General features: G+C 33.2%; 1 protein-coding gene across 1 annotated transcript; it reads right to left on the bottom strand.

The window, feature by feature from the left end:
• Positions 1–10,129: 10,129 nt before the first annotated feature.
• Positions 10,130–11,927, bottom strand: LOC18434868 (uncharacterized). Its single transcript, XM_006844930.4, has one exon. The coding sequence runs from the start codon at positions 11,510–11,512 to the stop codon at positions 10,415–10,417; it is 1,098 nt and encodes a 365-aa protein (XP_006844993.1). The 5' UTR covers positions 11,513–11,927; the 3' UTR covers positions 10,130–10,414.
• Between the last annotated feature and the right edge of the window lie 14,402 nt (positions 11,928–26,329).

Here is a 26,329-nt window from a genome sequence, read left to right as displayed (position 1 = left end):
AGTCATAGTCATTGTCAACCGTTGGATGTGAAATCGGATGTGTGTTGATGTGTAATTGGCCACAAAGTCCAAAATAAATTTTCTCGAAAGTTGTGATACATTTTAATATTTTAAATTGTATATCTAATTGCTAAGAAAAATTATGACTTTCTTGTACCAAAAATAAATTGTCTCACAATGTACAATCCCTTAAAAATATGTAATATATTAAAAAAGAGTGTGATTTCTATAAGGTTGCAACCTTAAACAATCCAAGTAAAACGCACCTTAAAATTTTATCATAACATGTAATTTGTTGTAAAAAATTCTTAGTATTATCTTAAAGTCTATATTTTCATACCTAACTAGAAAATTTTAAATTTTAAAAATGGTTAAAATCAAGTAGATCTATAAATATATAAAAATATTGAAAATGGACGGTCTAGATAATGTGTTGCAAAATGCACTATTTTCAGGATTCAAAAACTTTTATATATATATATTCCCAGATCACGATGTCAAGATGATAGATTAGAGGGAATTTTCAACATTAAAACAACATTTCCAATAGATTTTTGAGGTGCATATGTGATTCTCCATTTTAAGGTTGCAACCTTATACAAATTTTTCCCATTAAAAAAATGTTACCCATTTTGTTTAGCTTGTTTGATAAAAACCAGCCGATCAGATCAGTTGACAAAAAATTTTACTGAATTTAATTTTTATTTTAAACCAGACCAACCAAAATGACGGATTTATATTGAATCACTACTTACATTGGATCACCGCTACCATCACTGTATGCGTGTGTATTAGAGAGAGAGAGAAAGAGGGGTGGGGGGGAGAGAGAGTGTGTGAGTGAGTGAGAGATGACTAGATTTGCTTTGATGCTTATATGCAAAAAAAAAAAGCAAAGAAGCAGCACTGCATAAATTTACGCAGAGTAACATGTTAAAGTTTAGACTTTATAAAAAGTCCCTGTCTAGAGATAGAGAGAGAAACGGAGGGCACGAATCCCTATACAAAGGGAAGGGGATGGGATTTGGTTGAGTTCCCAAGAGATTCGCATGTTTTCCATACACGGAAAGCTAGGATGAGATAAGCTCAAGTAACTAATCAATGGCAATTGATCCCTCATCCAAAGTTTTTGACAGTTTTGTTTGCTGCCAAATAATGAGTTCCCTCCTTTTGTTTGTCGCCTTCAATTTGGTTTTGCAACAAATAATTAGAGCAAGTTGAACAAATTCTCATTCTTAATCTTAGCTTTAGTAACTTAGAAGGCAAGGAAATGACCCCATCAAAGGATGAAATCATTAAGGCGAAAAATCATTTTAATATAATAAATTAATAGACCAAAATACCTTACTAAGGTGAAAATTATTTTAATATAATAAATTAATAAACCAAAATATCCTAAAAAAAATCCTGAAAACGTTATCTTTTATGTCGCAATATAGCATCATGGTAACTTTTCACCACTGGTTTAAAACTGGATCAGGTGGTCTGTAGGGATTATTGATTGGACCTAGATAGTTGACCTAAGAGAGTTGGGCATTTTTTTCATAAAAATAGTAAATAATATTTATAAATTTGACAATAATTAAAAAAAAACCATTATCATCATCCAAGCTTTGTCTTAATGATTTAGGATCGGATACCTGGATCATGTTTCATTCTTCTCAAATTCAGGATTTATGATAAGATGTGACAAAATTTTATGCTCAGCTATCTACCTAACACAACCAACTTTCTTTACTCGAGCTTAGGATTGGTTAAAAAAAAAGTTTAGGATCCTCATCATTAGACCAATAGTACTAAAAAATAAAAAATATTTCAACGGAATTACTTTGTTCCCTAAGTAACGCACCTGGTCTCTACAGAACCATAGTCACCTTGGTCTCTATAGAACCATAGTCACCTTGCCGATGCTAGGTTTCCGTTAAAAATCGGCATGATTCAAATCCTCAGGGACAATTTTTACCTCGCTTTTGATTAACTGAAGAGGAATAATCTCTCTCTCACTTGCATATTGCATGCGTATGTGAAGAGAGACGAAGTTCCAAATTTCTCAGACCACGGTGCATTATTTATAAAAAATATGTTATGTATTAGCAAAAAAAAGGATTGCTAAATAGAGTGGATAAAAGCTATTAAGCATGTATACAATGTTCCTTTGGGAGCATTGAGTTACGCTTACTCCCTCCCGCATAAGACTAACTTTGAAGAACATTTTGGTCCAAAACTTTGGGAACCATGTAAAATTACCATACAATTATATTCAAAGGAAACAATTTGAATTTAATGCTTTCTAATCCTTAGATCTGATCCTGCAAAAATTGGATGGTTTCAATTTAATCTCGAGTTATTAGTTTTTTCAACCTATAAAGATCGTAACTAACAAGATTTTTTATTTAGTATAGCGTAAAGGGTTCCCCAAAATTTCTTAAAAATACTCCTAAATTGGGTTTTGCAAGAGGGAGTAAATGGACAGCATGCTCTATTGAAAGAATGAAATCTTTTGGCAAAATTTGTTTATGGGACTTTTCAAGTTTAAAAAATTACTCTATTCGGCCACTAGACCATAGTGGTCCCGCGAGATCAGCTTCGCAGCGTCCTAAAAAAAAACGAAAAGTCACATCAAACCACAGTTTGAACGATGAACATTGGGCATAGGAAATGACGTGCTTTGAGTTGGGTCTGAACTTGGGTGGTATTAAGGCAAAAAGTTTTTAGGGTTTCGGGTTGGTCTCCTTACTCCCTGGGTAACCCAAGCCCACACCTCCTAGTCATCACAAACTTTTAAAACTTCTAATTTATAGAAGTAAATCAGTTTTATAGGTAAAACCCCATTCAAAACTCAGAAAAATTTACAATTTCGGTGTCAAAAAAACTTTGAAATCGATCATCTCAGCTTTGACTATTATGGTTGTGTAAAAAATTAGGATTTCAAGCTTTCAAAACAGTGTATATTGTAACAAATTATTTTAGATAGTACATTTTGTCTCAAAAATAAGTGTTCAAGGATCAATAACATCTGTATCATTTTTTTTTAGTTCAACTTTTGTAGTTGGTATTGTAAATTGTTTTTAGAGTCATGTTGGAGACTTCTAATGCCCAAAGTGCTTTCGGAAAAAGGATTTGAACTTAGCTTTACTTTCCTTTCACAAATCCTATACCCTATGGAAACTGCATCCTTTATCAAATTTATAGGTATGTTTTATTTCTATTATGTTTTTTATATTCATTTTAACAAATCTATATTATGATATAATAATTAACATTTTTTATGTTTAAGAATAACATATTATATCAACAATGATTTGGAAAAAAAATATCAAAATATCCATATGATGTTTTACCAATTTTTGTTGCTTTAATTTCAAAATATCGGTTAAAAGATTGATGATCCTTGGTTGGAACACTTCCCAAAAAAGTTCTGGAATAATAGTTCATGTCCTTTGGATATTTTGATAACCTTTCCTTTGAAATATGAATATTTTATTTAAAATAAATGATAGCAATTTGAAATAAGATGTTTGAAATATCTGGCACACATAAAATGCAGGCCTTGCGCCAGAGTGTGAGGACTAGGAAAAAGGTTATACAAGGTCTCCACCTTATACTGTACAGATAAGGCGAACTTAAAAAATCCACTAGTGAAGGTCGTTCTTTTGCTGGAAAACCCTCAATTCGGTCATCTCGACCTCAAGATTTATAGACATGAAAAAAAAATGGGATTTCTAGGGCTAAAAATGGTTTGTCTTCTAACACGTTATTTGGACCGACCGTTCATTTTCAAGTATTTATAAATCTGCTTGATCATCACCAGGAACTTTAAATTTAATAACTGAGGACAACAATAGATTTTCATATCATCACAAGGCTTTTGTGGCACCGAAAGTGCACTTTAGGCATAGTTTTGAGGTACACCTTACTTCAATAGTGCAAGGTTGACACCTTATACAAACCTCACCCCTGCCAACTATGGATCATCTCGAATATTAGTTATTGAAATGTATTTGGTTAGGGGCATCCATATGTCTCAATCAATTTTGGGAACAAAAACATATGCCAAATCACGACACTCCATTTTCCACCTTAGATTCATGAATTTGGACCACTAAAACCAGTGCAGATATAATGATTGAAATGAATGATTAAAAAAAATGATAGACTAATTTAAGGGCTCAATTCCTTCTTCTTCTTTTTTTTCTCGATTCAAGATCATGGCGGATAATACAATAGATTTGTAAAATTTTGAATCCAAATCCAATGTATATGATTAATTTTAGGACAGGAACCCTAACCCTATTTGCAAACCATACAATGAATATGTTTGGTAGCTAAGTTTTCCATAATTATAAGTGCGTTTGGGAATTTAAAGAGAAGCCATGTGAGAAACATGCGGATTAGATATAGATATGGCATCAGGTAAAGATAGTTCCCTGAGATAAGGTGGGCACCATTTACCCAAAAGGTGTTGCTACTTTTAACAATTTTTCTTCTGTCTTTTTGGATTAGTGCGAGAAGTGGGCTCACGCCCTAATCTTTTTCTTGGAAGAAACGTTTATGGTGGACCAAAAGTGAGATGCACTAACTCTCACTCACTAACTCTTCTCTCTCTCTCTCTTTTCTCTCTATCTCACACTGAATCTTTTCTCTCTCTCTCTCCCTCTCCCCTGTCTCTATGTCTATGTCATCCTCTCATCCAACACTAATTTTCTCTTTCCTTTCTCTTTCGTTGTGGCATCAAAAATATCTCGCTCGTATACTTCATGGATAGCATCCTTCTCTAGCTTCATGGAAAAATTTTTAGCCTTTTTTTCAAATAATTGTCTATTAGTAAAATAAAAATAAATCAAGTGACAAAAGTAAAAAATAAGGCCCCAACCCCAGGGAATGGGGTTCGCAGCATAATGTCCCACCCTCCATTCTCATCGTACCTAAAATGCCGGTCCAATGACGCTAAGATTTACTGGTACTAAAAGGCCTAAGTTACGTTTTGCCGGAGGAGCGGCAGCATAATGTCCCACCCTCCATTCCCATCGTACCTAAAATGCCGGTCCAATGACGCTAAGACTTACTCGGTCTAAAAGGCCTAAGTTACTTACTGCAGTGTATTGTCATCGAAGGAGATTAATGGAATATGGTAATACATTTAAGAAACGAGCTAGTCAACATTTTACATTTTTTCTATTTAATTTAAAAAATCCCATCAAAATACACATGATTTGGGTTGGAGTAGTTGGAAAACGGTAAACAGTTAAAAGTTGGAGTAGTTGGAAAACGGTAAAACAGTTAAATAGCTGATATTATTGTTGCATTTTGATGAATTTCCTTGACTATTTTTAAAACAATGCCGTTTTAGGCCCCTTCCTTTTGCCATTCTAACACAAATAAGGAATTTGTATACTTTTTGGGATTGTATATTATAAAGCCATTTATTCAATACAAAGAGTTCACAATCTGCCTTAAGAAATCCCCCAGCCCTCAGATTTCAAATCCAACGACAAAGAGTCAATTTATCCTCATTTTGTCAAAAAAGTTCACCTTATTGTATTTTTTTTTTTTTTGGTAGGCTTTCAGAGAAATCTCCCTCAAAAGCCTAATGCCGATGGGAGATAGATAATAAAGTTAGTGAATTTGTCGAAAAAAGAAAAGACAATAAACGGTTACGGATATTATAAATTTCTAATGTTATGCAAGAACAGCATTGGGACTTAATCGACACTCGAAAATAAGAAAAGCGTAGAAACCGCGTTGAAGAAGCTTCCTCTTTTATTCCAGCCTAATCTTTTCCCAGGAGTGACAAGGCAATCAAGGGTTTATCTATCTTTCCCAATAAGGCAATCAAGGGTTGGTATTGAGTCCACATGTTGCGTTCGAGATAGTTACAGGGTGCTTCAGTACTTTTAAATGGTTCAGATTGAACCAAGCGGCCAAAACTCAATTTTATTTTTATTTTAAAAATTTTTAATTTGAGAATTATATTTATCTGAAATTTAGGTTTTGGCTTAATATTTATAGGGAGAATTAAATAAAAATAATAAAAGCATTTTAAAAAATTGACTGAAATATATTTAGGGGTACTTAGTTTTTTTTTTTGGTTGAATTTGTTTATTATTTATAGTTAGTTCTCTTTTATGAGAATGCAGGTAAAAACCAAATTTCAAATCAATAAAATATTCGAATAAAATTAAAATAAAAATATATAAATTAGTCAAATTTCCAATAAATATAATATTTAAATAAAACTAAAAATATAATATAAAATTAATTTTTGGCCATTAAACAAAGAAAATTTTACGTACATATCATATTGGGGGGAGGGGGGTCAATTACAAAATGTGATCACGTTTGTCTCATATTACAGCCACCACCTCCTCTCAAGTGAAAGCAAAACTGTTGTTTGGTATTTGAAATACCATACAGATATCTGCTATCCTCAAAACCAGTAAGCCCTCTCCCTCTCTAAACATCGTGACTCTTATCATGGTATTGAAAATAAAGGAATCGGACTACAATATTTGGTACAAAAAGCTTGTGGGTGTAATGCATGGCGCCTGAAACGTTGATTGCACAATGGAAAATGAATTGGCTTAGAGCGGAGGGGTTGGAATTGTAGTCATTGACAACCACGAATCCATGGACTTGTTTCAAAGCCTTGAGGCTTGTACATCTTCGCCATAGAGAATTTACAAGGCGATATGAGTTCGGGTTTTTCTGATCATCAAGTGTGGAGGTGGAGATTTTTCTTATGAATGATCAAGGCCAAAGGGTCAATGACTACTCTGAGTGCAGAGACAAGAGAGAGCGGGGGTCGAAGGTCTGAAGAAAGGGGGGCTGGTCGAGAGAAGGGGCTTGCTGGTTTTAAGGATTGCAGATAATTGTCTGGTATTTCAAACACCGAACAACTGATTTGCTTTGCACGATATAAACCCTACATATTCGGTGTTTGTATTACTGAACAGGGGTAACTTAGGGAAAAAAAAAACACCGCGACGGAGGCGCTACCCTCCTCACAACCACAATATGGTCGGCACATAAATTTTTCTTAGATAAAAGGTGCTTGTGCACCCTTCCAAGAGTCCACGTAATGTAGACGGGATGCTTTTCCAATCGAAAGGAGGGAAAAGTTAAAATTAGGTGGTACTCATGAGTCACTTTCCAAACCCATACTGATCTAGAACATGAAAAATATTTGAAGTCTCTATAGATGTGTTTTTTATTATGATTTTGGAGATCAGGCAAATCTAATGATCTTTTGAAGAATCAAAATGAGAGATACCCGATCATTTAAAAATTAAGTCTAAAAATATCTTATTTTATCGAAAAATTAAGTCTAAAAATATCTTATTTTATGGTGTATAGTCCAATTTTTATTGAGATTCACTATCGTGGTGAGAAAATAATCGACCCAAAATTTTAGGTCCAAAATCGATAGATTTTCGAAGGAGACTGCATATGAACAAGTATTCCCCTAACCCACCAGCCCAGAATGGGTTCCTAGGATAACTAATATTCATTATCTACCAGAAAAAATAAAGGGACCCTATACATTTCTTGTTTGATTTAGGGTGATGTTTTTGTTTTGTAGTCTATAAAGACTTCAATTCGATTTATTATTATTATTTACTTAGGTTAGTCTACAGGTTAAAAAAGGTTGCATCTCAAAAATTTGGAGTCCTAAAATTACTCCTATATGGGTTTTACTTGAGAGAGTAAATGAACAGCATACTCTTGCAGGCGTACAAACTCTTTTGGCTTTAACAAATAGGGAATTCAAGATAATTTAAATTAGATAGGACGTACTTGCCAAAAAGAACAAAGGACGGGTCAGTAAGCCAAATAAGGAGTTGGAGAATATAAGCAAACGTATAAGAAATCAAAAGGAAGAAGCAAGAAGCAACATTGGTATACAAAATCAAGTTAATTCTCATAAAAATTTAATTCATTTTTATGTGTTATTGTAGGTAGTTGCGATTAATAATTTGTGGTTGGTAAACAAAATAAGTAGCTGGACAATATATTTAAGCGTATAAATTAGAAATTGAAGGGAGAAGCAATAATTAATTAGAGTAGGGTCCATTAAATAATGGTTCTTGTTTTTATGTGGCCAACCCTGCATATGTAAAAATGCGGGCTTTTCAATAAATTTATTTTTGAGATGGATTTTAAGACGTAATTTTTGAAGATATATAATCTTTAATATGGAGATCATGAATATGAAAAAAACAAATAAATTTTAAAAATAAAAAATAATATTTCTAATGAGACAATATTTGGACCGTTGCACTTTCTGAACCGCATATGTAGACGTGTGGTCCAGCCCGCATGAAACAAATTCATAAATAATTGAGTTTAGTTACGTGGCATATGGTTAGCAAACAACATCGATTAGAATCAGTCATGTCAAAATCAATTGGACCACCTTATTTAAAGCCAAGAACACTCGAACAACTAATGCCATCAATAATGTTCAACTCTTACTAGGGCCTATATTATGCTTCATGGGAGCATACTATACACTAAGTCCCTAGAGCAAAAGAGGAACCACGGAGAGTTTTTTAAATTTAAAATTTGCAAACCCATATGAGAATCACCAGATGAATATAATCAAAAAACAAAATTTGGATGTCGAGTTCTTAAACACTTGGATTTTGCCATCTAAAAGTTGCATAGCACCCTAGCTTCACTTCCAAAAGTTGCATAGCAACCCTAGCTTCAGTTTTACTAGATGGATAGTATGCTCCAGCAAGAGCAAAAAATCATTTCCCAACTCTTTTGTTGTGAAAATGAGGTGAATAGAAGAGGAGAATGATCACGTACAAAGCTAATCTAGGTTAATGTCATAGAATATACCATAAAAATGGCATCATATACTTATTGAGATGCCCCAAGTTGCAATGCCAAAACTCAAATAAAAAATGATCCAATTAAGGTAGATTTTTCTACTTTCAAGGTGGATTTGTTCTTTAACTGATTAGTACTCCAATCTTCTAAAGCTCAAAAAAAAAATAGAAAAAGGAAAGATTAAGAGGAAACAATGACAAAAGGAATTGTACCAAAAACACTAAAGAACGGGAAAAATACAATGAGAAAGAAAACAAATAAAAAGACGTGTAGCTATAAAACAAAACAAAGGCACATAAAAAGTAACTCCCCAAATAAAGAGAAGGGCCAAAAAGGTTAATTACAACGGGTTGGGATTTATGCTTTTTTCTTATTTTCTTTGGCCTGAAACTTTCGCCAAAACGCCGAAATTTCGAACAGCGATCCATATTCCGGCCATGCTTCGAAACATTACGAAATTTTGCACGTCGAATTCTACTATTCCATTAACGGATGTAACACGCTCTATGTAGCTTTTCTTAGTTTATAAGTAACCCATTCACTTTCAAAATTAACCGGCAAACGAAAATGAAAGAAAAAAAAAATAATAATAATTAGATTTTAATGGATTGAATTGTGCCTAAAGATATTTTTCAAATTTTCTTAAAAACATTAAAACCTGTAAAAATAAGTATTGATGGCCAAAACAATTTCCGATCTTTATCATAATGATAAAAATTATTAAAAAATGCTTGCAAACAAAATCCCTTCTTTTCTTGGATTTTATATTATTATTTTTTTAAAAAAAAAATTACCCAGCCGCCCAAAACCAGCCCAAAACGGGCCACTGTTCGATCTAAATCGCCCGATTTTTTTCTTCAATGATATAAATTATTATATTTAAAAATCCGACGTATAGATGAAACAAGAAGTCGATAAATAACAACATACCGACTCAAAACGTCCAAGGGCCAAAAAAAAAAAAAAAAAAAGGACAGAAATAAGGATTTCCAAAAACTAGGTAAGTTAAAGAGTCATGAATTTTTTGGATTTGGTGGAAAAAAAACAAAAATAAAAAAAATAGATAGGTAAAGATAGAATAAGGTAAAATAATAAGGGATGCACCTTACTGTACATTGTATAGATGCATTAAAGTCAATAAAAACACAAAATGAGACAAAAAGAAGCCAGAGAATATAATTGGAAGTAACACTTTCAGTATTGATATTAAAATATAAAATTTGAGCAACACATGTCATATATATACAAGAAATGCACCAAATACTGAAGGCATCATCTGTGCTCCATCCAATCCAAATAAGAAAAATATACTTTTAAAAAGGACTAATAAATTACACATATAGGAATTCCCCCAAAAATAAGGGATTTTTAGATAAGAGAAAAGGAGCAAAAAAATAGCCCCAACCACAAACAAGGTCCAAAACCATTTCTACACAAGCAAATATGTACATGGAACACACCCAATTCCAAATTAAAAATAAAACTAAAAAGGAATATCAATTTCCTTTTCCATTAAAGAAAAAACCCAACAATAAAACAAAAACAAAAAAAAATCACCCCCCCTAAAAAAAAAAGGGGAAAATCATGAGCTTGCAAAAGGATGAAGCGTCCTGCTCAAACCGTTAATGTTGGGAAAAGCCATGCACCCCACCAACTCTTGCTTGTAAGGCAAATAAGATTTCCTCTTCGCAAAACCGCTATTCTCATACACCGCAAAACCAGAAACCGCTTTTACCCCTCCTGAAACGGCTTTCCGCTCCACTGAAACAACCTTTCCATCCCCAAAAACTTCCTTGGGTTCACCGGAAACCGCCTTAGCCCCATTCAAACCCACCTTTCCCTCACCTGAAACCTCTTTTGGTTCACCCAAAACCGCTTTTGAATCGCCCTTCTTGACCATACCGAAAACCACCTTCGTCTCCCAAGAAACCGGCTTGACTTTCGCTTTCCCGGCTCCAGTTTCACCTGAAGCCCCATTTGTCTCACTGGAAACCGGTTTGACCTTCGCTTTCCGTTCACACTTATCGCCACAGATTGCCTTTCCTCCACTGGAAACCGCCTTAACGTCACTGGCAAATGGCTTAACCTTCCCCGGAATACTCCCTTCACTACCGCTCCTATGCAACAAATCCCTCAGTCTCCACCTTCTAGAAGATCCAGCCGAGCTACTCTTCCCGGTCTTGTGTGGGGCCCACACGCAATAAGTTTCCGGTGAGAGCCCCTCCAAATCGGAAGTTTCCGACACCTTGCTGTTACTCACCTGCACAGGGACATCACTTTCAGGCGAGATGATACCATTTGCCGACGAGGGCCGATCCTCCTGAGAGACCGATGAGGCCCGGGTCTCCTCAGAGAAGAGGTCTCTCAAGGGGAACCGAGCTGGCTTCTGAGTTTCACCGGAATCCAATGATTCCGTCGCCGGAAAGATGGCTGGAGAAATTTCCCTGCCAAAAAACGGTTTGATTTGGCCATTAAAGAAGAGCTCGTCGGCAGATTTGGGCTCAAAGTCAAGGGCCGCGAACTCAAAGTTTGGGGCCGCGAACTCAAAGTCTTCGTCATCGCTTAGTCGAGCACAGGCTGCCTCCTCCTCTGCTTCTCTGAAGATAGTGGGGCTCGTGCTAAATCTAGCCGATTGGCATCTGCCAAAGCTCGGCGAGTGGGAGAGAACGGGGCTCTGCATCTGAGAAACGCCTCTAAACTCTGCCCAAAATTTTGCTGGGAAGAAACACTTCCAAAACCACCTCCAAAGGTGGCAAAAGAGAAACACTACCAAAACCACCTCCAAAGGTGGCAGAAATGGCCCCTTATGACGAAAAAAAAAAAAAAAAGAACCCTAAAAAATCCTCTCAGGTGGGCCAAAATAGCTTACCAAAGCTCCTCTGAACCCTTCTCCTGAAAGGGCTCAAAACGCTTATAGAAACTCCTCCAGATTTGGCCCCAATACCTCTTGACCAATGGCTCCTCAGAGATAATATTTGGCCGCTAAAAGCTCTGCTAAATTTGGGCGTAAACGCTCCGCTAAAATGGCCTCTCAGAGCAGAGCTTGTGTCGCCGTGACATGCTCTGTTCCGGATTTTGCTGTCCTTTCATTTTCCGATGTATAAATAGGAGCGACCATATTAAACCACGTCTTTTCCATTATTAATTGACTCAAGTGAAATCCATCTTTATTTAAAACGACAGGTGGAAAAGAGATTTCCGCGGTCGGAGAATGACTATTTTGCCCTTGCAAGGTTCGGGCCCTCACCCCTGGCTTGGGCGTGTTTTTTTTATTTTGAAAAAAATGTTTAAATCTATTTAAATCTAATTTAAGAGAAATAAAAGAGTTAAAAGCTTCTCTCCCAAAAGTCCATATTTCCCTGTCAAGTAGGGAGATTAATTAAAATAGGGAAAAGTTACACAGAGCCGAGGCTTTAAACAATCATATTCGAGCCTACCTCAAAATTTTAACCGGACGAGATTGTTTTGATGACCAAAAATCTTCAAATTGATCATCTCGACATCTAGATGCATGGACATAAGAAAAAAATTGATTTCAATTTTGGAAATAATATATTTTATAATAAATTTTTTGACCGTCAATTTTCAAGATTCACAAGTTTTTATAGATATATCGATCTACAACATTTTTAAAGCTTTAAAATTTATAAATAAAAATAAAAATATATTTTAAGGTTATCGCAAAGATTTTCAATGTTGAAATCATATTTCTGGACGCTATCTAAAGTTAGGTTCTAATTTGATTGTTTAGAGCCCAGGCACGCCCATTAAAATATATTTTATCATTTAATTGTTTATTATTTTACCCTTTTTGTACTATTCCATGTCAAAAGCAAGTATTTTGATGGTTATTTTGGAATTAAATTAAAACATGTAGTAGAATATTAAATAGTTAATATCTTAGATGTATTTTGACATTTTTTTTTTAAGAGTATACATGTCCAAGTACAATATTCATGATAATAGAAGTATCAAAATAAATTAAAAAGACCTCTCAAAATTTTAGATCCAAAATCCATCACTTAAATGTGTTTTTTCGAAAACATAGTGCATTCGAAGAATGGGATGCACTGAAACCTCAATATTTTTTATGAGGAATTGTCTCTATCTTCAAATGTGCAAAAGTGTATTTAAAGGTAGATTTTGGATTTAAAATGTATTCTGAGTCACTCTAGATGAAATTTCATATTGAATATGATTTTGCTGCTCAAAAATTGATATTTGTAAATAAATAAAACAAATGATCTAAAAATTAATTTTAAAATAATTTATTTTCAAAGTTCAAATCCATTTTTATTTATTCATGGTGTTTAGATTATCAACATATAAAAGTTAAAGCCAGAACCTAATAGTTTTCTAACAGATAAAAACCACATCCTATTTAAATTTGGAGAATATGGAACACGTTCTAGAAACTTGGGTTAAAATACTGTAATAATAACAATTATAATGGTGTTTTTATTTATGTCCATTATTTAATCGGATGAGCGTGTCACACGGGGCAGACGTTAGAAGCAGTTTGTGACGGCGGCTTTGACGCAACGCAAAGGCTCGTAAGGATTTGACGCTTTTGAGAGCGCGTCGTCTAGGTCTAACTTCACTCACACGTGGCACGTTTTTAATCCACGTATGCAATGCGCTGGCATCAAGCGACATCGTCGTGGCAAGTCCGAAACGATTCACTCATGAGACATTTTTAGGTCCTTGATGTATGGTTCAGTGCGGTCTTTAAAGACCTGGACCTGGCCCACCCCAATTTTTTGAAACTTGGTTCCAGGCTTATCTGGTTGGGTTCGGTGTGTCCGATGGATTCCACCATGTACCAAAAAACGAAATAGTTTTTACAGAGCCGAGGCTCTCTAAACAATCAAATTAGAGCCAACCTCAAGAAATTAGTTTTTATAGAGCCGAGGCTCTAAACAATCAAATTAAAGCCCACCTCAAAAAATTCACTAGGAGGTGTTTGTTTTTTTGGAAGTCTTTTATCAGATTTTGAAAAAGTTTCGAGTTTGTTTCACACTTTCCATAAAAAGTCATAAACTAATCTTTCAACAAAAAATCCCATTGCTTTGCTAAAAAATGAAAAATTAAGTTGTTAAGGAGTAGGAACTTAATCTCGTAATTTTTTTGTTGATTACTATTCACTGTACATAATATAAAAACATAATATTAGTATTATTAATATGATATAATATAATATTATTATACCATAATATTATATAATATAATATTATACTATATATTTATATTTTTTTATATATATGTATATTATATGGTATATATTGATTATATATTATATGTAATATATAATATATATTATATATAATATAATAAATAATAATATAAATATTATATACGTAATATACAAATATCTTATATTATACTATATATTTTATATAATATATAATAAATATTTTATATTATATTATAATAAATATTATATTATATGTTATATATAATACAAATATATATTAATAAAATATATTTTATATATATATATATATATATATATATATATATATATATATATATATATATATATATGTTATCAAACACAGTACTCATAACTTTCTTAACATTCCAGCAGGCTATCAAACACAATACCCATAACTTATTTAAACCTTCCAGAACAAAATAGTCAATTTTTCAGAAGATTTAAAAACATTCAACTTTCCAGTAGATATCTTTCAGAAAAACAAACATGCCTTAGAAGAGGTTGTTGTGATGCTCAAATATCTTCAAATAGATCATCTCCACGTCAAGATATATGGACATGAGAAAAAAAAATAGATTTCAAATTTTGGAAATAATACATCTTGGAACACATTTTTGGACCATCAATTTTTAAGATTTTAAGTTTTCATAGATCTGCTCAATCTACAATATTTTTGAAGCTTTAAAGTTTTATAATTAAATATGAAAATATAATTTAAGGCTATCATAAATATTTCCAATATTAAAACCACATTTCACGACATTGTTTAAATGTGCACTTTATTTTGATGGTTTAAAGCCTATGCTCTATACAAACTGCACCCATATACACCAGCTGCAATGCCACTTCTTTCTTCTTCTTCTTTTTTGTTTTTTTTTTTTTTTTTTTTGTCACAAAGATATATTAGTCTTAGCAATTTATAAGAGAAAAAGTATACAATAAGACTATTTTATTTAGTTTGGGTACAATAACACTAAAATACAAGAGAGTAACTAAGGTGGCACTTTAGTTTCAAACAATATGCAAGCAGATAAGGTGACACTTTAGTTTCAAACAATGTACACGCAGATTCACAATCGTCCCATTTGAAAAGTGGACAGTTGAGGTGAATTCCTTTATAAGGAATCAGCGGAGGAACAACACATCTGTTAACAAAAAGTTTGAATGAGAAAATTGAATTATCTTCTATTACTTTACACAGTGATATATATATATATATATATATATATATATATATATATATATATAAAAGTACAAGCCCAACATTCCAATATTTGTGAGATCCCAATGTTTTGTGAGATTTGTGGAGATAAGAAGTTACCATAGATAAAAGCTACAATTACGGTTTAGTCAAACCATGTGTGTTGGGAAAGGAACATCTCAACCCTTTGTTGTTGAAGAGTGGCATATATTATTTAATATAAACAGCAATAATGAAATACTTTCCCCAATCGATATTAAGGAATATTTTAATTATAAAATTTTGTAACCATCTATTCAACTTGTGTGAATACAAATTTTGTAATGGAGGAATTAGGTTATGAGATGCAAGGCATTGTAAGTTTTTAACACTTCAAAACATTTGTTTTTTCGTGAGTCTTCAACTTAAAGAAAGCAAATAAAGAAAGCTTAGGCTTTAGATAGGGGCGCGGATTGTATTGAACCGCGGCTCTAAACAATCAAAGTAAAGCGCACCTTCAAATGGTGTCGAGAAATATGGTTTTAATACTGATAATCTTTGTGATAGCATTAAAATAAAATTTCATCTTTAGTTATAAAATTTAAAGCTTAAAAAAGAGTGTAGATCAAGCGAATCTTTGAAAACTTGAAAATATTGAAAATCGATGGTCCAAAAATACGTTACAAGATACACTATTTTCAAATTTTGAAATCCATTTTTTCTTATGTCTATGCATTTTGATGTTGAGATGATCAATTTAAAGATATTTAGACATCGAAACAACCACTTCTAATGAAAATTTTGAGGTGAGCTCTAATTTGATGGTTTAGAACCTCGGCTCTATATAAACTGTTTCCTTTAGATATAACCTAGCCACCTCAGAGCCATAGGAGTACAATGCCTACAGATCCAAATGCCCCCAATATATTTTTGGAAAATGGTTTTATAGGGCTGCATTTCAAAATGAGTAAAGCGTCACCACATACCTCATCAAAAATTGCATTCAAGTATTGAAAAAACATTAAATTGATCGGCTCAGCTGGAACATTATGATTGTGCAAAAAAATTAAGATTTGAAATTCTAAAAATAGTGTATATTGCAACAAATCACCTAGACCATCCAATTCACCACAAAAAATAAGTGTTCACAAATCCGCAACATCTGTACTATTTTTTGAGTTTCAAAATTTATTGTCGGAGATGGAGATTAATTTTAGAGCCATCATGGAGATTTTCGATGTCGAAAGTGCTTTTTGGATGACGATTTGAGGTAAGGCTTTGTTTTGTTTCCATAAAGCCTAGGCCAAACTTCATCCTATACATTTTTACAAAATAACTAAAAATTTTTGCTCAACTTTTCTCTCAAAAAAGAATATTTGCTTAACCTTTGCCTTGACAATCAAGATTTCTTCTATAAAATAACTAAAGTCACTTAGGGAGCCTAATAAATGAAATATATAGAAAATAGAGAGCATATTCAGCTCCTCTTTTTTTTTTTAGCTGTTCACCCACTTTGAAAGTAGAGCACGTATACTATGCTCTGTCCATCTACTCCCTTCGCCAAAAACCTACTGGGGGGGATTTTTTTTAATATAAAATTTTGGAATCTATAAAAAAATCATTATATGATCATTTTTAAAGGACCAAATTTGAATTTTGAGTTTTCTAACTCTTAATCTCACCCTAAAAAAGTGAACGGTCTCAGTTCAATCTTATTACACTGTTTTTCCTAGTGCATAGAGAGTGTGATTTGAAAATTTTCTTTTATGAAGTTATTTTATGGGTCGATAATGTTACATCTTCATAATTTGGAGTAAACAACGGTGTGCTCCTGTGGGGAGCATGAAATCTTTTGGCATGAAAATGTTCATTCCCATTATTGCGAGTTGATAGTAGCAACATTTTTTTTTGTTAATTTATAGTTTGCGTGAATTTATTGCAGCAATTTTGTTTATTTTGACGCACTTTGCTCCAGCTTTTACATTGACATTTGAGACTTGGGATTATGCGTTTTCTCCTACAAATTTTTTTTTTTTTGGACAATAAAAATGAGGATTTTAACATAATGAATATAAATTACGAATCATCCGACCTGCCGGATTTTAACATAATGAATATAAATCTACCAACTGAGCTAAGGTTGGTTGTTGTTTCTCCTACATTTTTTTAAAGGAGTGTTATACCGCAAGTTTTATGGGTGGAAATTTATACTATTCACTGTTTTTGAAAGACGCGATCTTTTAAAATTGCATCTTCTAAAAACGAAATGTGCCTTAAATGCCTTAATTAAATACTTTCCTTGATCAAATAGTACGCCACTCCACTCTAATATGATATGGTAGCACCTTGTGAACTGTTGGATTTGCCTGTAAGGTGATATGAACCGTCATTGACTAGCATGTCAAATATTCGATGGTCAAGACCATCAATTTATCCACTATGCCATTGTGGGGAAGGCTACTGTTCTTTTTTTTTTGAACTAAAATTGAAAAATAAAGAATCAGAAGCATGGTGTCAATCACTGTTAAAAAAAAACCAGATAGGTGGGATGGATTATCTACCCACGTATGATTCGGATCGGCAAAAAACTACAAAAAAAACTTTCAAAAATTAATACAAAATAAGAAAATTTCTCGAGGTTTTAAACATCAGAATATACCTAGAAACGCAAAACAAAAATGAAAAAGAAAACATGCTCTTTTGCATTACAAGGCTAGTTTTCTTCAGTCCACTAGTTTCAAAGAAGAGGGGCCAGAAGCAATGATTACCAATAAAAAATAACATGCCCTTTTGCATTTCATGGAGGCTCATTTATGGGTGTACTAGCCCAAATGGACCAGCAAGTACACTTGTAGATAACATATGAAGACTCATTCAGGATTTTATTTTCTTTTTTAAATGGGACCATTGAAGACTTGTTACCTAGCTTCTATCCCTAAATTGTATATGCTTTCCAAGACATTCAAAGTAAATAGTTTGAACATATGAATCTTGAATGAGTCAATGGTCATGTGCATAAAATATAAATATTGAATGGGTGGGGATTTTGTGGATAGGGTCGTAGAAGATAGAAAACTTTGAAAGACGTTTTAGTTTGAATAACATGAATTCCTTAAGAAGAACTTCTAGAGGGTGTTGATGCTCATAAAGCACTATAAAATAATTAGTGTGGTTACCTTTGCTTGGATTTATTATTGAATAATGTTCATGTGTTTTGACCCTGCTTGGGTAGAGAGAAATGGTAGGGGAAATGACGTGATCTTAAGCTCTTCCTTGTGTCATCAGCTCTTTTTGTCAACCCCAAGAATTTAGTTAAGGAAAAAGTTTATATAAAGATGTAACTTATTTTTTTTTTTTTTACCAATGTTCAAATTTTTTTTTTTTTTTTACCAATGTTCAATACTTATTAAAAAGTTATAAAAAGAGATTACATCATCATAAATAGTAAGGGAATCAAGATCAACACCCCTCTTAGCCGGTGTACTCATTAGCCTCTCGAAAAACATGGAAAAAAGTAACAGATAAATATGCAGCAACATCCATAATCTGTATCCATAAAGAGCGGAGTTCCCAAAGAACATACTACACCTTTTTACATTATAAGGATGCAACTTTATAATGTAGAAATACGGATGCACCTCAAAAATCCATTGGAAAAGGTAATTTTAATGCTAAAAAACCCTTTGATTGATCATCTCAACATCTAGATATATGACCATGAAAAATAAAAAGATTTTAAGTCTCAAAAATAGTGCATTTTACAACATATTATCTACACCGTCCATTTTCAAGATTTTCATATGTTTATAGATCTACTTGATTTTAACCATTTTTAAAATTTAAAATTTTATAATTAGATATAAAAATAGATTATGAGATATTCCTAAGGACATTTTACATCAAAAATATATACCATGATAAAATTTGAAGGTGCACCTTACCTCTACTGCTGCGGATGCATTCGTATGATAACTTCTCCCTTTAGTTAAATTTGAGAGAGAGACAGAGATTAGTTAAAATTGAGAGAGAGAGAGAGAGAGAGAGAGAGAGATTGACCATGAGGAATTGAAATAGGGGTGGCAATAACGCTCCAGCCCGGACCTGGAAGAAGTTGTGGGACCCAGACGCGAATGGACTTGAATTCACCAAAAAAATAGTGGGAGACCTGAACCCAAACCCGACCCAAAAATTAAAAAATATATGTAATTAATTATATTTAAATATATTTTATAAATTAAGACACGAAAAATATTGCCGGACCCGGACCTAGACCCGACTTGCCAGGTCCAATTTTCTAACCCAAACCAGGGTCTACCCCTCGGTCCTATGTTGGGTCGGATCCATTGCCACCCCTAAATTGAAAGCAGGTGGTTGACTCGGCTTTAAAACAAGTTATAGCAAGGAGAAAGGTTTAAACAATATTATAGTTGGGAGATTTCAACTTTCAATTGAAGAAATAAGGCTTCAGGAACCCTAAAACAATTCCGATTAGGTAAGTCCTTTCAAATCACGCTCCATTGTGAGAGTGATAGAATCGACCTTTATCGCCTGCCAAGTATATCATTCTTTTTCTATTTAGTTAAGGGAAAACTTAAATGAGGTTCTATTCAAATACAGGTCCCCAGATTTGGCATTTTTTATAAGTTACTATCGATGTATGTCCATTTTGTAGATCAAAAAACAAAATTAGGGCAGATCTGACTAGCTGTTGTAGTTGATGAATGGTCTAAAACTAAAGTTTTAAAGATTATTTTAATGTTCAAAAATTCTTTTTTTTTTAAGAATCATTATCATGTTGGTCACTATTATATACCAGTGAAATATTTTTTTGCAAAATCTATTTCTAAGATAATTTTTGAAAGGAAACCATCTTTAAATAGGTGCTTTGACTAACACACAACAAGCACAACCGCCACTCTATAAACAGGGGTTCGAGTTCTCCATCTAAAATATCTTTTTCTCACTCATACTCTCTCTCTCTCTCTCTCTCTCTCTATATATATATATATATATATATAAAATTAACTTTAGGTGAATTTAGTAACAAAAAAAAACTGAAATTGTCCCTAAAGAAGAGAGAAAGAAACCCACTTTCCCATAGGTGGTTATTGTGGGAAAAGATGCAAAGTCAGACTCCCCTTGAAGGCTCATACTCCTTGAAGAATAGCAGGGGAGGCTCATATCGAAGATACCTCACCTCACCTCACCTCACAGTATCTTGCTTCAATTCGACCACTGAATTCATGTTTTGGTATCTCAATATCTCTCTTGCATTCTACTGAAAATTTAGTTGCCTTTCATTGTACAAATTTTGTTTTGCTTTATCCTCATAAATTGGCATCATACACGTATAAAACACGTAAAAAGAGCTCGCAATTGCCTCCAAACAAAGACCGATGGTGATGTATGATCTACCTCGAGTATCGTACAATTTTCCTTTCGCCATAAATAAAATAAAGACCAAATATTTTCACTTAATTTCATACTAATTCTATCGACATCCAAATTCATTTTAGATTGGGCCCTGGACCCTGGCGCATCTGCCAGAGATGTTATAAACAATTATTGATCAAAGTTGCTGACCTGGACTCCTGAGATAGTGATGTTGTCTATTTTGTATATGAGAAATGACATTGAGGAATTTCAGGTCTTGAAAAAAAATGTATGCATGTGTGGACACCCGATTTGACATTGACTAATTTTTTTAATTTTTAAAATTCTGAACTTTAGGAGCTATACATAATAAACCTAGTACACCATTGCCTGTAATTGATCTCGACTTATCCAAACCACTGGACAGACCTATAGAAAACTAAGAAAAAAACCAAAATCCCATAACCTAAATATCCACATAAAATCCTAAAAAAATAACAAAAAAATCCCTTAAAAATTTGAGAAAATCCTTTAGGCTAGAATAACCCTAGAGGTGGGAAACTCAAGAAAACTCTAGGTGATGTAACCCACAAACCAATTCTCTGTAACCCTAATCATCTACAATCTTCAAAACCCAAATTCATAAGCCTTAGAAAGAAATGCCCTAAGGAACTAAACCCTAGAACAAACATGCTATGGATAAATTCTTGAAGAATGAGAAAGCAAAGGAGTAAATTAAATACAGGTCTCAACACCAGGTCTTTGATTGTCTTGGCCCAGTCAGGCAAGTTTTTTTTCTTTTTTTAATTTTCAATTTAAATTTCTAATTTCATTATGAATTTTACGTGAACAAGAGGATTTCAATATGTATAGACATGAGAAAAAAATGGATTTTAGGTTTTGAAAATATTGTATTTTGTAACACATTTTTGAACCGTCAATTTTCAAGATTTTCAAGTTCTTTTTTTAATTTTCAATTTAAATTTCTAATTTCATTATGAATTTTACGTGAACAAGAGGATTTCAATATGTATAGACATGAGAAAAAAATGGATTTTAGGTTTTGGAAATATTGTATTTTGTAACACATTTTTGAACCGTCAATTTTTAAGATTTTCAAGTTTTCATAGATCTGTCAATCTCCACTATTTTTGAAACTATACACTTTATAAATAAAGATGAAAATATACTTTAAGGATATCACAAAGATTTTTAGTATTGAAATCACATTTCTAGATACTATTTGAAGGTAGGCTCTAATTTGATTGTTTAGATCCTAGGCTCTATACAAACCGCACCCATTTTTTAATGGGTCAGAATGAACCATGCTCATCCAATGGCCAATATTGAATATTTTTTTATTTTTTATTTATATTTTAAAATTATATGAATCTGAATTTTTGGTTTTTGGTTCATTCTTATAAATAAGATTGATTAAAATTAATAAAAAAACTGTTTTGAATAAAAATTGACCAAGATACATTTAGATGTATTTTGGTAATTTTTTGTTTACGATATTTTTAATTATTTTATTTAGTTATATTTATAAAAATACACCTACACACCAAAATTCTTATTTAAATAAAAAATAAAAAAAATAAAATAAGAGACTAATATGGCACCTGTCAACATCATGTGGACCGGATATTTTTCCTATCTTTAAAGCTAAGGTGATTGTTGATCGTGGTCATTTTATAACAAAGAGTAATTGTCTGATTGTATTTTTTCGATATTTCCACCTGTTGGATTAGATATTTATTTAAATTTAGTTTTTAAATCCTGCCTCTCCCTTAAGAGCAAGTCTCTCCCTTTCACTAAAAATTCAATAAGCTTTATTAAACTATGAATTCTCAAAGAACCAAGAGGATTTTTTTTTAGCAAGTCTCTCCCTTTCACTAAAAATTCAATAAGCTTTATTGAACTATGAATTCTCAAAGAACCAAGAGGATTTTTTTTTTTTTTTTTTTTTTTTTGTGCTTTAGTAGTAGGAATCGAACTTAAGATGTAGCGTTACAAAACATTAGTTACTAGCCACTTAAGCCCAACACCAATTCTTAAGAGGACCCCTTTTATGATACTTGACATCCTTGTTCAACATCGCTACAAAAATCTCTCTATCTAGGAATCTCTGAGATCTCAATTAAGTGAAACCCACGAGATTTGAATATATGTGCCATCCATAAAAGAAAACCACTTAGAAGATCAATAAAAAAACCTAAAAAACATGCAATAAAATAAAACAGACTAAAAAGGGGTATCATCTTCCTAAGGTGGTAATATTTTCTCTTTTCTTCTCGTACAAGAGGTAGAAGTGAAAAATATAAGAACTCTTTTTAGCTGTTTGAGAGAGAAGCGCAAAATTCCAAACTTTTAAGCTTGATAATTTTCTTTGCAGTTTCCCAAAAAAATCCCACTTAACCAAATTTCTTAGAACCTGGGAGGACAGTGAAAATTGGTAGCATAAAAGTTAGAACTTTGATTAATAACCTTTGGTGTGGTATTTTCACCTGTTTGGTATTGTGAAAACTCAAAACTACTTGTTACAACCCATCTAATGCATTTCTTCTAAAGTGTACGGTTTAGATTGAAATTTGTTCTTTTCTACATGTATACGTTAAGAGTCGAAGACACCCAACAATAAAATTTCAATCACACTAGTACACTAGCAAGCACATGAAATGCCCATGATTATTGAAGAAAATTGCAATAAAAAGGTATGACCGCAATATATAAAATTGTCAACAAATTGATCGGCTGAATATGATTCATATAGGAAATGGTAGACTTCTTCTAAGGCACTGTAGGTAGAGTTAATCCTTTTCTGTAAAATACCCCTATCCAAGAACTCCTCCACCATAAGTAAAAGTGTAGACACCCAACTTTAAAACTGACAAATTTCATGATTTTCTTACACCATTAAGACCACACTATTCCCCAGAACCCTTGAACCACAAAACACCATATCCTGACATATTACTGTTTTTTTGGAAATTAGTCTAGAAAAAATATTAAAATATCTCTTTTTGACCTAATTTTTGGAAGAATATCTACAATAAGTGCATAAATCAGCACAAAACTGGAATTTTCCAATTTGGACCTAATCTAGGTGGGGTGATACAGCCTGTGTTGCCCAAATCTGTGGGGCAACCAGTCTGTGTCGCCCAAGCCTGATCAAGCCAAATCCTGGATTTCAAGAAAGTTTCAATTTCCAAACCACTCCCAGTCTAACTCAATCAAAATTCAATGAATGTGGACACTTTTAGGCTGTGTCACACAAGCACTGGTCTGGTCTGAGCGACACTAGGTGTGTCGTGGGTCACCCAGTCCTCTGACCCCCAAAATTTGGTTTTGAGCTAGCAGATCCGGTAGTTTTTGGTAATTATCCATTTTCTTCATCTTCAGTCTCTAAAAGTGCATTTACATAATCAATTTAGGGTTAGAGAGAAAAAGCTAGGAAAATCGGAGATAGTGTTAGCCAAAAGGAAACCAGAAGGAGGAACAGTGTGAGAAATAAACCCTAGATCTAGACAAACCCTAGAAACAAAACCCTAGGCCATGGAAACCGCTTTCAACTTGCAACTTTAGATCAGATCAAAAAAATCTTAGTTCAACTAAGCCAAGGCTTGGTCAAATTTGAAGAGAGACACGAATGACCCATGGCCACAACCGCAGATCGAGACCTCAAAGCCTCAGGTGTTCCGGGCCAACTTGCCCGGCCAGGTGACCTTTCTTCTCCATTTTCAATTGTTTTGTTTATTTTATTTGATTTAGATCATTGATTTTATTTTAGTATTTCGTGCTATGATTAATGTCGGCCATACTGCTATTATGAGAGCCGATCTGTTCATTTCTGAATAGATCTACCCTTAGATTAAAATGCGATTAATCTCACTCTCTATCAAAATTAAAAAAACAAGTTTGTAATATTAAGATTTGAGGGATGTTCAGTCAAAGATCTCTATTGAGTTTGTACTGTAAACAAAAAGGTTATCTTTCATGGCAACCCAAAATCTTCAGTCAAAGATCTCCATGAGTTTGCACTGTAAACAAAAAGGTTATCTTTAATGGCAATCCAAAATCTTTCTAAAAAATATAATGGGAATCTATCAGGAACCGGTGCCTTTTATCTCTTGGCCATAAAAAAAACTGCTCTTCTTCAGTAATCCTACTTTCCAAATCATTTGCAGTATGATCATGCAACCTTTTGAAAAGGAAAAGCTTCCAATTTAAACGCAAGGTTCATTTCACTTGAAAAAAGCCTTTTGAAAAAGTTTAATGAACTCACCATCTCAAGCTTCAACTCCATTAAAAGGCATACTTGAGATGTCATTCTACTTCCAGTATTAGCAATGGCAGGAAAAAGTTGTGTTCATATCCCTATTTTGAAATATTTAACCAGCGATCTTTATTTTCAATAAATCTCCGCACATCTAAGCAGTTTTTGCAAAGAATTTAAAAGTTCCCTCTTTTCTCCTAAAAGCTCCTTTGAAATAATCCCCAAAATTTTCATCTCATGTTCAATAGCCTCCCCTTTTGATATCGAATTTAATCTCCTTTTTCCACTGTAAACAAAGGTGGTGTTATTCCAAGTACGCTTTATACAATCCATCACATTTAAGTCCTCGAGCTACGCAATCTTCATTTTAAAAGGCCTTAGATCCCTCCTAATACTATCAGTCTGTAAACAAATAGGATTACGGTCCAAAGAGAATTTTGGTAGAGCGTTAATTCCTCCCAATCGCTAGACACCATAAATCGATCCAATTTGCTCATTTTTCAGATCATTAGCACTTGCATAAATGCCATTAACAAAATATCAAATAGTTCATGTGACATCATGAAATCATTGAACATTTTCCGCGAGGAATTAAAATTAAAAGTAACATATCATCTAATAAAGTTAAAATCTCATCCCACACACCAAAATAAATTAAGATTTGATACAACAAAACTAATATCATTCAAAACACTTAGCTTCGAAGCATAAATATTAGTTTCGTAAACATTCAATAAAGCCCACTGAAAAGTATTAAAAAGAGCCTGAAATACTACCACCACAAATCTATGAAAATGACATCGATACACTCCACAAGACCCAAGATCCGCACTAGTAAAACCGCTAGCATCACTGAAACTAGGACCGCGGTCTCTTGTAAAATAAGAATGCACGCACATAACATATTTTGTAACCAACAATATCAACTCCCTCTTTTGCTAGCTCTCTTCCAATCCCCACAAACCACTGTCATCACCAATAGTGGCAACTTACCTCGGCCCTCTCCTCCTTCTTTAGCTGGGCTGTTCAATTCATTATTACATTCTTATTCTATTTTCATTTTTATATATTTTTTTGAATTCAAAATATTAAAATATTCATTTTATTAATATTTCTTGATATGTTGAATATCAATTCCATTGAGAATAAAAGATATTTCTCGCGTATGTGATAGTGGATAGGGCCAACCAATTGTTTGAGTGAATACACCAGTGTTCGCAAAATTGAACCGGAACGGTTGACTCGATATAGGCTCCGAAGTGGTTTAACTAGCCTAACAGGTAAACCGGCCGATTCAAATGTTCTAACTCAGCAAATCCCAAGCGGTCAAAAAAATGTGAAAAAAATTCAAATGAAGTTGAAAAATAATGAAAAATAGATTTTAACGAATCAATGTTTGAATTAAAGTGAGTATTAATGACAAAAACAATTTTTAAACTTTACCATAATGTAA

This window comes from Amborella trichopoda, chromosome 1 (assembly GCF_054954075.1).
Source record: "Amborella trichopoda isolate Santa Cruz 75 chromosome 1, AtrichopodaSantaCruz75HAP2 v2.0, whole genome shotgun sequence".
NCBI lineage: Eukaryota > Viridiplantae > Streptophyta > Magnoliopsida > Amborellales > Amborellaceae > Amborella > Amborella trichopoda.
Note: the sequence above shows the minus strand (reverse complement) of the source record. Positions and strands in the feature narration are given on the sequence as shown.

Bases quoted from the DNA above. Each gene is read 5' to 3' on its own strand.
- LOC18434868 (XM_006844930.4), bottom strand. From the start codon at position 11,512: ATGCAGAGCCCCGTTCTCTCCCACTCGCCGAGCTTTGGCAGATGCCAA.